This window comes from Trichechus manatus, unplaced genomic scaffold (genome assembly GCF_000243295.1).
Source record: "Trichechus manatus latirostris isolate Lorelei unplaced genomic scaffold, TriManLat1.0 scaffold00015, whole genome shotgun sequence".
NCBI classification, from domain to species: Eukaryota; Metazoa; Chordata; class Mammalia; order Sirenia; family Trichechidae; genus Trichechus; species Trichechus manatus.
The window spans coordinates 24,764,132-24,778,953 of NW_004443951.1; the positions used below are offsets into that span (position 1 = coordinate 24,764,132).

Genomic DNA, 14,822 nt, shown 5'->3' on the forward strand with positions numbered 1-14,822 from the left:
GCGGCCCGCAAAGAGGAGAGAAAAGAGTCAGGGAAGGTGAGTGCCTGTGGGAGATGCCACACTGCAGCTGGGGCTCAAGAGAGTGGTCAGGACAGAAGCTGAGGGCAGGGCGTCAGCAGTGCAGGGGGTGGGGGGCCATCTTGCCCCAGGCCTAGCCTAGGCTGCTTTGTGATTCGAATTGCCAGATTCCACTGGAGAATTTTTTAAAAACCTAAATATTTATTTGTTCATATTTACAAAGGTAGGAAGGAGACCAAGGGAGACCCCAAGAACACCCCCACACCTGGCTGACCAGGCCCCATGCGTTGCAGAGGAGGCAGACACAGCTGGAAGGGACAGGATTTATGTTGCATACTTGAACTACAGCAAGTGTAAGACTGGTCCTATTTACAGGGCAGAAACACTACAGGCAGAGTGCGGGGGCGGCTGAGTGGGCACCAGAGTCCCGGCCAGTGGGTGCCACTGCTCGCCACCTCCCCGCCTCTCCTAGAGGCATCTCTGCGGCCCCCCTGGGGAGCTAGGGGGAACAGGGCCTGCTCACATGATGCTCGCCGGGGTGAAGACGGGGCGCACGCACAAGGTGTCTGTGATCTCCCAGCCACAGGACAGAGGCTTGCACATGCCCTCAGCGTCCTCGTCCTGTTCTGCAGGCAGCAGCTGCCCGTGCAGCGCTTCCCTAGAGGCAAGAGAAAAGCCGTGGAGGCAGCCATCATGGGGCCCGCAGGCCTGGGGCTCCTGAGGGCCCCTGTGCAGGGAGAACCCGCCCCATTGCTCCAACAGGCATAGGGCTCTCACCTCAGGCCTGGGGGGCAGAGTGAAGAAGGCCTGCTACCCCTCTACCCCCACTGCTCTCATCTCCCCTCTACTCCACCCGCCAAGGGAAAAGCACCCACATTTATTGAGCACTTATTACATTGCAGACATTGTGCCAGATAATGTAACAGAGAAACTTATATTATTTAATTTTATCTTCCCAAAAATCCTCTGAGGGAGGCATTACTGTCCCCATTTTACTGATGAGCTAATTGAGACTCAGAGAGAAATGACCTGCCCAAGGTCACATGCCTAGTAGGTAGCAGAACCAGGATTGAACCCAACTCTCCCACTTCCAAAGCCCATGCACTTCATGCTTTAGGAACATGGAAAAAAAATCACCTCCTGCCCCCTGACCCAAAACTCTACAAACTGTTTCTCCTCCTTCATACCCTTGTCAATAACAGCTCCACAATTGGATCGGTTGCTCCAGCCACAAGCTGGGAATTGCGTTCCCACATCTGTTCCCACACCTGTCAGTGTCCAAGGCCTGCCACACCCACCTCCTGAACACCTTCACAGGGACCCGCTTCTCTCCATTTCCAGGGCCACCACCGGCTCTAGCCGGGTCTCCTGATCCTGATCAGCACTGCCTCAGGTTCATCTTTCCAGAGGGCAAGTCTCTGCTCTTGAACTGCCAACAGCTCCCCTCTGTGCTCAGGCTCTGTGAGATCAGCTCCTGCCCGCTTCTCCTGCCTCAGCGAGGTCCACGCTTGCCCACACCCTACCCCCACCCCGCCCCGCCCTGGTGCCACCCATAAAGGCCAGGTTCTCACATGTCCCTCCTGGCCTGTGCAACTGCTTGTCCTTCTGCCTGCACCATCACCCTGGCCTCGCTGACTCCTCCTAACCTTCAGGTCTCGGCTTCAACAATGCAATCTCAGGGAGGCCTTCTCCGAGTCCCACCACACATTGTACTTCTCCTTGATGATACAAGGGTTCAATATCTGCTTCCTGATATTCCTTCAACTTCAGCAGGACAGGGCATATATCTGCGGTAGTCACTGTGGGGGCTCCAGCCCCAGGCTGGCTCACAGTAAGCACTTAGTGGGATGGGATGGGTGGTGGGTGGGGTGGGAAAAGCACTGGATTCAGTGCCAAGAGGCCTAGCTGGGCATGCAGCTTGGCCCTCCCTCTGCTGGGAACTGCTTCCCCATAAGACCCTCCTCCTCCACACAGATCCTCCCTTCCCTCCTCGTGTACTTCTGGGCCCATGCCAGCCCGTCCACCTACAGGTAGGTCTCCCTCTTTGCTGATCTGTACAATTCCACTGCAGATCAGTAGTCAGTGTCTTCATACAGAACCCCGTCAAGCTGCTTCCTTCTGGGTGGGAGGCTCTTGAGGCCAAGCACCCTGTGTCTGAGCCTCAGTCTTCTTATCTTTAAGAATGAGTTGGTCCTATTTCTTAAAACCTGTCACTGCCTCCCTGTTGTTTTTGTCTTGTGCTGCCATCAAGTCGATTCTGACTCATGGTGACTCCATGTATTGCAGAGTAGAACCGTGCCCCATAGGGTATTCTTGGCTGTAAGATTGCCAGGTCTTTCTTCTGTGGTGCGCTAGGTGAGTTCAAATTGCCAACCCTTTGGTTCCTAGCCAATTGTAAACCTTTTGTACCAACCACCTAGGGACGATGGCTCCCCACTGCCTTCAACATCAAGTCCAATCAGGGCCTTCAAGGTCCTGCTTGATCCAGTCTTCCCCACATGCCACTCCAGCCAGACTGAATGGCAGGACCACCCCTCCCACGGCCTGCCTGCCTCCTGTGCCCCCTAACTCCTCCCCCCTCAGGGCTCACTTTAGGTAGCGCCTCCTGAGAAGCTGCCCCGACCACCCCTCCCAGTTCACTGTCCCTCCCTCCGCAATGGCCTCATCAGTCTGTACACCAATGACTGTGTGCAGGTCTGTGGCCCCTGCTCACCATGTCGTCTCAGATGCTCTTATACCCCAGGGCCCAGCACAGAACCAGGCTCTACAGAGGAACGTTTTGCTGAGACCCATTTGATATGCAGAATTTTTGACACGGCTATTTTAATATATCAAAAGATCTTGTTCCTAGTGATGAGTGTGACTAGCTCCCTGCAGCCTCATCCAGTGGATTTGCTGATGAGTTGCCAGGGTTGGGATGAGGAAAAATCACCTTCATGGTGACTTTTTTTAGGCCTTGTCAAAATACCCTGGTGCCAAAATGGCTGCATCAGTCTATGTGGTGCCCCTGCACAGAGTAGAAACAACAACGATTTGCTGAATGAATAAGTGAGTGACTTTGATCGCTGATGCCCCATCAGGCCTGGTGTACCCTGGTGATGTTCTTGGGGGCCCTCAAGAACCTAGCATTAAAGTCCTTCCCAACTGCTCCTGGTGTTGGGGAAGGACTCTGCCCTCAAAGGGGGGCCCTTCACCACTGACCAGCTGTGCACCCTCTCTGTCTGTGATACTACTGACCCTACAGAGCTATGTGTGGATGAGAGAAAATAATCACCAATGCCTAATGTAAGGCCTGATGTAAGGGCTCCACAAATCTGACTTTCTCTCCATCTTGCACACCTCTTGCCTCATTGGTTCCCAGCACCAGCCTGGTGAGGCAGGCAGTGCAAGTGTGGTCATGCTCATTTTCTAGACAGGAAGGCTGAAGTCCAGCGAGCAGACAAGGCTGTCCCAGATCACAGAGCAGCCACCCAGCAGGTCAGATCTGTCTGCATCTGCCCTGTGCTCCCTTAGACCACACAGTAGCTAGAGTGGTCTCTCTAGAGTGATCAGACCATGTCACTCTCCTGCTTCAAGCTAGTCCACAACTTCCTGTTCTTCTCAAAGTCCTTCAGTTGGCCTTCAAGCTCCTCCCCAGATCTAGCCCTGCCTCTCTCTCCAGTCACGACCAACCTCAGTTCCTTGAAGGCACCATGATTACTCCCCATTCCTTCTGCTTGGACCCCCTTCCTGCCACTCCTGCCTCCTGCTGGCTAACTCCCACTCAGCTCTGGCTTTTGTTTAAACACTCTTTCCTCGGGGAGACAGGTCTGGGCCTCAGGGAGGGTGCTAACCTTCCACAGCCCCCCACCCACCTGCCCAGCACAGTATTATCATGAGTGTCTGTCTACTTCTCTGTGTCTCTCACGGGGCTGTGAGCAACCCAGAGGAGGCTCCCTCTCATTCATGACCTCAGCCAGGTGCCAAGCACAGGCCTTGCCTGGAATCATCAGCCAAAAGCCACTTGTCAAGTTGAAGAAACGAACGCAGGTCTCACATCTCAGGTTTCCCTCATGGCTTCTGCCCAGCCTGCCCCCTCCATGGACACCCCCTGCGCCCCCCTCCCCCAAAATTCCCAGCAGGGCCCTCTTACCAGGCCACACGGGACATGGCATAGGTGATGTGGCAGGCCTGGGTTCCCCTGAGGAGGGTACCCACACCCACGGTGTAGGCGCCCATGTTTTCAAAGACCAGCCAATCGCCTACGTGTAGTTGCGGCAGCCACAGGCCCTCGGCCACACAGTCATAGCCATCGACTGCCGGGCCCCACAGGCTGCTGCTGTACAGGGGCTGCTCCGTGGATGGTTTCTGCAGGAGAAAGGGATGGCCACATTCAACTTTCCTGGGCAAACCACAGCCTTAGCACTCCCCCCCCGTACCACCCCCAACCCCCACAGCCCCCCCCACAAAGGCCTCCCATGGCTCCCATAGCCAACAGAATAAAGACTGAGCTGGGCCTCCTAGCCTGGCATTGAACGCCCTCCCCACCTCTCTGTATTCATTGCCTCCTTCATTCTGAAGCCACACTGCCTGGTCCAGGCTCTACCACTTACTATCTGTATGATCTTGGGCAAAATACTTAACATCCCTCTGTCTCAGTTTGCTCATTTGTAAAATGGGAATAATAATAGTATCTACCTCATACTGAAAGGATAGAAGAGTTAGTACATGGAGAGGCTTAGAACAGAGTCTGGCACAAGACAAGGGCCCAATAAGTTCACACCACTATTATTATCATTGTTGTTGCTATTACCATCTCTGTGCTTTGGTCTTCACTGGCATATCTGCTGCTTTCCAGACCACTGGTGTGTCCATGCCTCCACAGCCCTTCCCCTGCCCTGAAATCCAGCCCGTCTTTTGGGCCCAAGCCTGGGGCTCCCTCATCTTAAAGGTCTCCTAGACCCCCCTCATTCCATGCCAGGCCCAATAACAAGAGCCAGAAGGACACAGGCAAGTTAGACCCACCCCCACCCTTGGTGATCTCAGTCGGGTAAGGGAGATCTGCCTTCTGACAATCACAGGGTGACATGGTAGAGGTCACAGAGGACCCTATGGAGTAGACATGATTACTCCCACTTCAGGGAAACTGAGGCCCTGAGAGGTTAAGTGACTTGCCTAAAGACATATCTTCCAATTATATAAAAATTATTAATTTTTTTCTCAAATGACTTCCAAATCTGGAAAAGAAATCTGTAACACAGACCATTTTTAGACAACCAAGGTATCAGTGGAATTTGTCACGGTGTAGAATCCTGGCCAGGGCAGGTCCCAGAGGAAGAGTCTCGACTCTGAAAGTTGACAGGAAGGAATCTTCCTGCGCCCTTCAGGGACCCTGGCTCCACCTTCCACAGCACTCACTGTGTTCCAGTTACTCCAGTTGCTCTGGGCTCCCCAGTAAACCCTGCTCCCCTTTCCCACCCCCAGCCCTCCCACGCACTGTTCCCTCTGTCCTCAAACTTACCAGTCCTATTTGTCCTTTAAATTCCAGCTAAAATGGCCTTGGGGAAGCGTTTTCTAGCATCCCTAAGCTTCCCTGCTTTGCCTTCATAGTATTTACCATAACTTGTAATTAAATATTTGTGAAATGCATCTCTCAGTCTCTCTTCCTTGTAAAACTATAAATTCCATGAGCCCAGGGATCATGTTGGTCTTGTTTACCCCCAACTCCTCTGTGCCTAGCATCCGGCACACAGTAGGTGCTTTTTTAGAATAATTTTTTTTAATAAAAGAATGAACGAGTGGCAAACAGATGAACAACGAGAAAGAGAGAGCACAAGAAAGAAAGGAAAAAGTAGGTACAGAAGCCATCCAAAGAGACTAGGGGAGCCCTGGTGGCGCAGTGGTTAAGAGCTCGGCTGATAACCAAAAGGTTGGCGGTTTGAATCCATCAGCCGCTCCTTGGAAACCCTGTGGGGCAGTTCTACTCTGTCCTATAGGGTCGCTATGAGTCGGAATCCACTCAGTGGCAATAGTTTTTTTTTTTTTTTTTTGTTAAAGAGACTAGGAGAAAGCAGTCGAAAAGATCAATAGAGAAAAAATATTAGCCAGGAGCAGGAATCCATAAAATTGAGAAAGAAAAGGTACAGGGTTCATAAGCATGAATAATAGTCATATATTTGAAGAAAAAAATAATTTGTCTCACTAATAAAAAAGAAAAATATGCACATTATTAAAATCAAGAATGAGAACTATTCTATATTCATTCATTCATTCAAATCAAACCTGTTGCCTTTGAGTTGATCTGGCTCATAGCCACCCTACAGGACAGAGTAGAACTGCCCCATACGGTTTCCAAGGAGCAGCTGGTGGATTCGAACTGCCAACCTTTTGGTTAGCAGCCAAGCTCTTAACCACTGCACCACCAGGGCTCCTCCATTTATTCAGTAAATGCTTACTGAGCACCTACTATGTGCCAGGCTCTGATCTAGGAAGTAGGGATGCAGCAGTGAACACAAAGAAACAAAGTCCCTGCTCATGTTCTAGGAAAACGAGACAAACAAACAGGTCCTTTTTCAAGTAACTTAACATGCTTGTTTACAACTTTCTGTTAATGAGTAAAATTAATCTCAGTTGCTCTCAGTGATTTCCCCTAGCTTCAATCATTAAAAACATTAAGCTAACTTTTAAAGATTTGAGGGGGAGGGAGAAAATGCTACATAAATGTATCCACGAGGATCCTTGAGAAAACAGGTTTTAAAGGTTCTTCCACAATAGAGAGGTTATAATAAGTTAGCATTTTCTCACTTCTTAGTAGTGGTATAAATTTTTTAAATTGATGGGAAAATATATATATATATTTTAAAACTCCACAAAAAATAATGCAGCACTGCCCTTTTGCTGTTTAAAGCCATTATTTCAAAAAGGAATCTGCAAAATAAATATTCCAAATGCATGTAGCAACGGGCTTGTATGTCTCAGCTCTTGTTTACAAGTCTGATAACTGAGTACACATGGACAAGCACCTGTAAAAATCTAAGATGCTCAGTCTGCCACTAAGCCCCCTCTGCAAGAGATGGCAGGGGGGGTCCTAGTTTACAAATCACGCCCACCACTTCTTCACACCCCATCTGGGAGCTGGTGGGACAAGCTGAGAACTCCAGAAAGGGGAAGTGAAACTGTCCCAGGTTCCAGAGGGAGTTAGTGGTAGAACTCTGAGTGGTCCCGGACAAGGGGCTTTCCTAGCCATACCTGCTGTCCTCCTCAAAGAAGCCCAATATGTGAACGGATCCACAGAAGAAACAAGGTCAAACATTTAAAAAGGCACGTGGCCCTGATGGAGTCCATCAATAATACCCTAACTTTTAAAGAATAAATCAGTAATTCCTATGCTACATAAAGTGTACAATACTCTAAAAACGAAAAAGAAAAAAGGATGAGACAAGGGTAGCACACAGAAAGAAAAAAAAAGAACAAAAACCTACGGTTAAATCTCACTTGTGAAAACATAAGCACAAATCCTAAATGAAATCCCAGCTAATCAAGTCCACTCTCATATTTAAGAATCATCATCAGTTACCAGATAATTTATTGCTAAAATGGAAGGCAGAGACCATATAAGCAAAGTCAATCACTGGCTTCATTATAAAGTAGAAAATACAGATCTAAATTCAAATTTAACTTTCCAATACCTGTCAAAATGGCATTCAGTAGTAGCCTGTAGCATCTCTTTTTTTTTTTAATTGTACTTTAGATGAAGGTTTACAGAACAAACTAGCTTCTCATTAAACAGTTAGTGTACATATTGTTTTATGAATGTAGCATCTATTCTTGATTTAAACTACAGACAAAACAAAAGCCCACAGTGAAGACAGATTGTTTTAAATAAGGAACCAACATTAAGCTTAATGGAGAAGTACAAGAATGACTTCATTTCAGAACCAGAGGAAACCTTAGTAATTAAAGTTTAGCCCTTTCATTTTTCAGATGAAGAACTAGACAAACAAGGCTCAGAGAGGTTAACTAACTTGCCTAAGGTTACTCAGCTAGTATATGGCAGAGCCAGGACTTGAACTCCTGTCTTCTGACTCCAAGTCTGATGCTTTCTGTCATCATTCCTATTTTATATATATCATGAGAAATGCTGGCAATAGCTATTAGGAAAAAAGGAACAAAAAGGCATAATATATAGAAAATGAAGAAATAAAACATTACATTGCAAATAACATGTTTCCCTGCCTGGAAAATCCAAAGAAGGGTGCTTATTAGAGGAAAGCAATGAGTTTCAGCATGCGAGCCAGTGTCATACTCAAAAACACAGGGTAAAGTTTCCACCCACAATAGTAATGAAAACATTAAAATGTTAAAATTCTTGGATGTACTTGGGGTGCAGTAATACTTATTCAAAATAAATAAATAAATAAATAAAATCTTAATGGGAGGAATAAAATACACGAGCTCTACCCTCTCCTAGCTAGAAAAACTTAGTAAAGCAAAAAAGAATATTTATAAACATTAAAAATATTAAAAAATAATATTTCTAGCATGTGTAAGGTATAAATTGAGTCTGCCTGTACACACGTGAACATTAATAATGCCAACTTATTTTCCAAAGTAGATATACCAATTTATGTGTCATTTATATTTTTAGTGTCTAAGAAATCCTACAGCTCCATATCCTCAGCAATACTTGATATGGTCAGACTTACACATTTTTTTCAGACTTTTAAATTTTTTATTATCCAGTAGATATAAAATGGCATCTTGTTTTCATTTTAATTTCTATTTTCTTGATTACCAATGAGGCTGAGCACCTTTTCATTTTCTGTTTGGCCTTCCTCTTCCATGAACTGTCTGTTGAAGTCTTTTGCCCATATTTCCACTGGGTTGCCTTTTTCCTTATTTTCTTAAGATTATTTGTCTTTACTTCTTATTTAAGAATTCTTCACGTATTTTGTCTACTAATCCTTTACCAGAAACCTTGGCGGCAGAGTGGTTAAGAGTTCAGCTGCTAACCAAAAGGTCAGCAGTTCGAATCTACCAGGTGCTCCTTGGAAACCCTATGGGGCAGTCCTACTCTGATCTATAGGGTCACTATGAGTCCTTTACCAATTATATGTGTTTCAGTATTTTCTCCCAGTTTATGACTGCCCCTTTATTTTCATTAATGCTATTTTTTGATGAATAGAAGTTCATCCTAATGTAGACAAAATTTATCAGTTTCTCCCCCAGCTTTTGGGTTTGTACTTTTTACATTTTAAAATATTCTTCCCTGTTTCAAGGTCAGATAAATTCTCCTATACTGGTTTCTAGAATTTATATTGATGTGCTGTGTGAGACAGGGATCAATTTCATTTTCTGCATTTTGGGCAACCAGTTTCACCAGCACTATATGCTGAATAATCCCCAGTAATCGACTTGGAAGTTCTGTCAAAAATCAAGTTTCCATATATGTGTGGGTCTTTTCTGTGCTCTCAACTATGTTTCACTGGTCTATTTTTTCATGCTGGTACCAAAACTATTTTGATTACTCTCTATGTTGGAAGTATTCTATTGAAGGATTCTACAGAGAAAATATTAAACTATGCAGGAATCATCAAAAGAAAATGGAAGGAAAACACAGAGTCACTATACCAAAAGAACTGGTTGACATTCAACCATTTCAAGAGATAGCATATGATCAGAAACTGATGGTATTGAAAAAGAAGCCAAGCGGCTTTGAAGGCACTGGTGAAAAACAAGGCTCCAGGAATTGAGAGAATACCAACTGAGATGTTTCAACAAACAGATGCAGTGCTGGAAGTGCTCACTCGTCTCTACCAAGAAATGTGGAAGACAGCTACCTGGCCAACCGACTGGTAGAGACCCATATTTATGCCTGTTCCAAAGAAAGGTGATCTAAACGAATGCAGAAATTATTGAACAATATCATTAATATCACACACAAGTAAAATTTTGCTGAAGATCATTCAAAAGTGGCTGCAGCAGTATATCGACAGGGAACTGCCAGAAATACAAGCTGGATTCAGAAGAGGATGTGGAACCAGGGATATCATTGCTGATGTCAGATGGATCCTGGCTGAAAGCAGAGAATACCAGAAAGATGTTTACCTGTGTTTTATTGACTATGCAAATGCATTTGACTGTGTAGATCATAACAAATTATGAATAACATTGCAAAGAATGGGAATTCCAGAATATTTAATTGTGCTCATGAGGAACCTGTACATAGATCAAGAGGCAGTCGTTTGAACAGAAACAAGGGGATACTGCATGGTTTAAAGTCAGGAAGGGTGTGCACCAGGGTTGTATCCTTTCACCATACTTATTCAATCTGAATGATGAGCAAGTAATCCGAGAAGCTGGACTATATGAAGAAGAATGCAGCATCAGGATTGGAGGAAGACTCATTAACAACCTGCAATACGCAGATGACACAACCTTGCTTGCTGAAAGTGAAGAGGACTTGAAATACTTACTGATGAAGATCAAAGAGTACAGCCTTCAGTATGGATTACACCTCAATATAAAGAAAACAAAAATCCTCACAACTGGATCAATAAGCAACATCATGATAAATGGAGAAAATATCGAAGTTGTCAAAGATTTCATTTTACTTGGATCCACAATCAATACCCATGGAAGCAGCAGTCAAGAAATCAAATGATGCATTGCATTGGGCAAATCTGCTGCAGAAGACCTCTTTAAGTGTTAAAAAGCAAAGATGTCACCTTGAAGACTAAGGTATGTCTCATCCAAGCCATGGTGTTTTCAATCCCCTCAAACGCATGCGAAAGGCAGATGATGAACAAGGAAGACCGAGGAAGAACTGACACCTTTGAATGGTGGTGTTGGCAAAGAATATTGAATAGACCATGGACGGCCAAAAGAATGAACAAATCCATCTTGGAAGAAGTACAGTCAGAACGCTCCTTAGAAGCAAGGACGGCGAGACTACATCTCACATACTTTGGACGTGTTGTCAGGAGGGATCAGGTCCTGAAGAACTCCATCATGCTTGGTAGAGGGTCCGCGAGAAAGAGGAAGACCCTCAAAGAGATGGACTGACACAGTGGCTCCAACAATGGGCTTAAGCATAACGATCGTGGGGATGGTGAAGGACCAGGCGGTGTTTTGTTCCGGGGTACACAGGGTTGCTATGAGTTGGAACCGACTCGATGGCACTCACAACAACAACAACTATGGAAGAGAGAACAAGTTGGACGAGGTGACTACCCACATAGAATCTACACACTAGTGGGAAGACGGACTATAATCAATTTTCTAAAAAGATAATTAAAGATTATGATATGTTATAAGGAAAATGAACAGGATGACCAAATTGTCTGGTGGTGGAAGGTGAGCTCACTTTAGCAAGGATGGTCACTAAAGGTCTCCCCTGAAAAGGTGACATTTGAGCTGAGACATAAAGGAAGAAAATAAGCATCATCTTAGGAACAAGCAGAAGAGCATTCTGGGCAAAGCAAATGGTGAGTGCAAGGCCCCCAGGTCAGAAAAGCTTAGGTGTTCCTGGAACACAAAGGACGCCAGTGGGGCTAGAGGCTGGTGAGCAAGGTGAGGGGTGGTGAGAGATGTGGCTGGAGAGGTGGGCAGGAGCCTCTCTGGCCATGGTAAGGAGTCTGGATTTTATTCTGAGAGCAATAGGGAGCCACTGAAGGTTATAAGCAGGGGAGGGGCATGACCTCTAGATTTTTAAAAGGCTACTGTCTTAGTTATTTAGTGCTGGTATAACAGAAATACTACAAGTGGATGGCTTTAACAAACAGAAATTTATTCTCTCAGTCTAGGAAGCTAGAAGTCTGATTCAGGATGCCAGCTCCAGGGGAAGGCTTTCTCTCTCTGTCGGCTCTGGAGAAAGGTTCTTATCACTCTTCCCCTGGACTAGGAGCTTCTCAGGCACAGGAACCCCGGGTTCAAAGGACATGCTCTGCCCCAGCACTGCTTTCTTGGTGGTACGAGGTCCCCCTGTATCTCTGCTGGCTTCTCTCTTTTATATCTCAAAAGAGATTGGCTTAAGACAATCTTGTAGATTGAGTCCTGCTTTGTTAACATAACTGCCACTAATCCTATCTCATTAACATCATAGAGATAGGATTTACAACACATAGGAAAATCACATCAGATGACAAAATGGTAGACAATCACACAATACTGGGAATCATGGACTAGCCAAGTTGATACACATTTTGGGGGGACACAATTTAATCTATGACAGTCACTTTGCCGGCTGTGTGGAAAATGGACAGTAGGAGAGCTGGAGTGGAGTCCAGAAGTCCAGTTAGTGGTTACTGCAGCCGCCCAAGCAGATGATGGCGGCTTGAATCGGGGGCGGGGGGGGGGGGGGGGTTGGCACAGAAAGAATAAGATGGACTCAAAATGTATTTTGGAATTAGAGTTGACAAGAATTGCAGGTGGATTGGCTGTGGGAACAGAGGGAAAGCAAAAATAATGCCAAAATGTTTTAGTTTGAACAGCTGGCTGGCTGACAGCGCAATTTACTGAGAGGGGAAGTCTTGGAGAGGAAGAAGTTTTGGGCTGGAAATCAAGAGTTCAGTTTCAGAGTTTCTGCTAGTGGTGACAGAATAACTTAGAAAAGAATAATGGCAATGGTTGCACAATATGATGGACATAATTAATGTCACTGAAAAACACACGTAAAAATTGTTGAATTGGCAAATGTTTTGTTATATATAAATTCTATCACAATTAAATATATATATATGCAGAGAAAATAATAACAACAACCAAAAAGAAAACACTATGGAATTTAAAAAAAAAAAAACACTGGAATTTTCAAAAAAAATTCTTGAACTGATACTTTAGAAAAGTAATAGGATATAAGCTCCATATATGCAAAAAGCCATTGTATTTCTATGTAATATTTTTTAAAAAATAGTTCAGCTTTGAGTAGTTAAATTTAAGATGCCTGTGAGACACCCAATTAGAAATGTCAAGTGGGCAGTTGGATACATGAGTCTGGAGCTCAGTGGCGTGGTCCAGGACAGAGATGTAAATTGGGGAGTGGTTAGAGTATAGAAGATATGTAAAGCCTCAGTCTGGAAGAGTTCGCCTAGGAAGTGAGTGTAAACAGTAAAGAGGATGAAGGACTGATGCCTGGGCTAGTCAACATTCAGAAGGTGCACAGTGGAAGAACCGCCAGGGTGGTAGGTGAGAACAGTCAGAGGAGTAGGCAAGGCCAGCAATGTTGTCACAGAAGCCAGGAGAGTCAAGGTGAAGATGAAGGGAAGGATGATCAGCTGTGTCAAATTTTGCTGCTGAGGACAAAAGAGCCACCTTTGGGCCTAGCATCATGGAAGAAGCTGGTAGACTTTCCAAGGCATCTTCTGTGAAGTCATGGGACAGACACAAGACTGGAGAGGTTCCAAGAGTGAACGGAGCTGAAAGAGCAGGGGCAGTGAGTGTAAACCACTTGGGGGAGAAGCTTGGACATCAAGGGCAGTAGCTGAAAGAAAGAGGTTGTGGGTTGAATTGTGTCCCCCAAAAAGCTACACTGAAGTCCTAACCCCCGCTACCTGTGAATATGACCTTTGTGAGAAATAGGGCCTTTGCAGATGTAATCAAGTTAAGATGAGCTCATACTGGATTAAGATGGGCCCTAAATCCAATGACTAGTATCTTTATAAGAAAGCCATGTGGAGACACATACACAGGGGGAACACCACATGAGGATGGAGGCAGAGAGTGCAGTGATACAGTTGCAAGCCAAGGAAGGCTACGGATTGCTAGCGACCACCAGAAGCTAGGAAGAGTCAAGGAAGGATTCTTCCCCAGAGCTTTCAGAGGGAGCGTGGCCCTGTTGACACCTTGATTTTAGACTTCTAGCCTCCAAAACTGAGAAAATAAATTTCTGTTGTTTGAAACCATCCAGTTTGTTGTATTTAGTTAGCCAGCCCTAGGAAACTAATACAGAAGGTTACAAAGTCCCTGGGAGAAGAGGAAACATGCGGCAAGTAAATAATGTCCAGCTTCATTAGTCATCAGGGAAACGCAAATCAAGATGCAGTGAGATACCATTTTACATTCATTCAATTGGGAAAAATGTTTAAGTCTGACAATACCAAGTGATGGGAAGGATGCAAAACCACTGAGTCTCTTATTCACTGCTAGTGGGACTGTAAATCAGTACAACCACTTTGGAAAACAGTTTGGCACTATCTCATAAAGCTGAACATTCATATGCTCTATGCCCCGCCATTCCACTCCCTGCTCGTGTACAAAAGAAACACGGATAACAGACACATCAACAAGAGTATTCATAGCTTCAGCATGGACAGCAGCAAAAACCTGGAAACAATTGAAGTGGAGAGTGGATGAAGAAACTGCAGTGTATTCTCCAGCAGAGTGTTATACAGTAGTTGAATGAATACACTCTAGTGACATGCAGCAGCAGACTCCTAGACTATGGTATTAAGTGAAAAAAAAATCCAAAATGGCTGCATACATCATAATATCCTTTTTATATAGCAAAATGAAGTATAGCCACACATAAATACATTTTAGGAATATATTTGTATATGCTAAAACTACACAAAAGAAGGAAGCAAGGGCATGATGAACACAGGATTCAAGATAGTGGTTACTTTGCATTGGAGGGAGATGTGGATGAGGTGGTAAAATGATAAGGATTCTTGTTACACTAAAAAATAAACAAAGAAGTATTTTTATCTAAAAAAAAAACACATCAAACTCTAATCAAATCACAGAATCTAACTATCTCGTTTCAAAGAAATACAGGGCACAGTGAAACATGTTCAGTAACACCAAAGGAAAATCCAGGAAATTCATCA

General features: G+C 45.0%; 1 protein-coding gene across 5 annotated transcripts in view; it reads right to left on the bottom strand.

Annotated features, from left to right (window-relative positions):
• Positions 1-200: 200 nt before the first annotated feature.
• The window catches only part of AZIN2 (antizyme inhibitor 2), a 34,611-nt gene continuing 19,989 nt past the window's right edge, over positions 201-14,822 (bottom strand). For 3 of the 5 annotated variants that reach the window (XM_012554214.1, XM_012554213.1, NM_001293726.1), the window contains 2 exons: positions 4,151-4,365; positions 201-676 (listed from right to left, as the gene is read on the bottom strand). In XM_012554214.1, the coding sequence (XP_012409668.1) occupies positions 538-676; positions 4,151-4,365 (354 nt within the window). In that variant the 3' untranslated portion in view covers positions 201-537. The remainder of the gene's footprint in view (positions 677-4,150; positions 4,366-14,822) is intronic. The other 2 variants (XM_023726985.1, XM_012554212.1) reach the window with 2 other exon arrangements.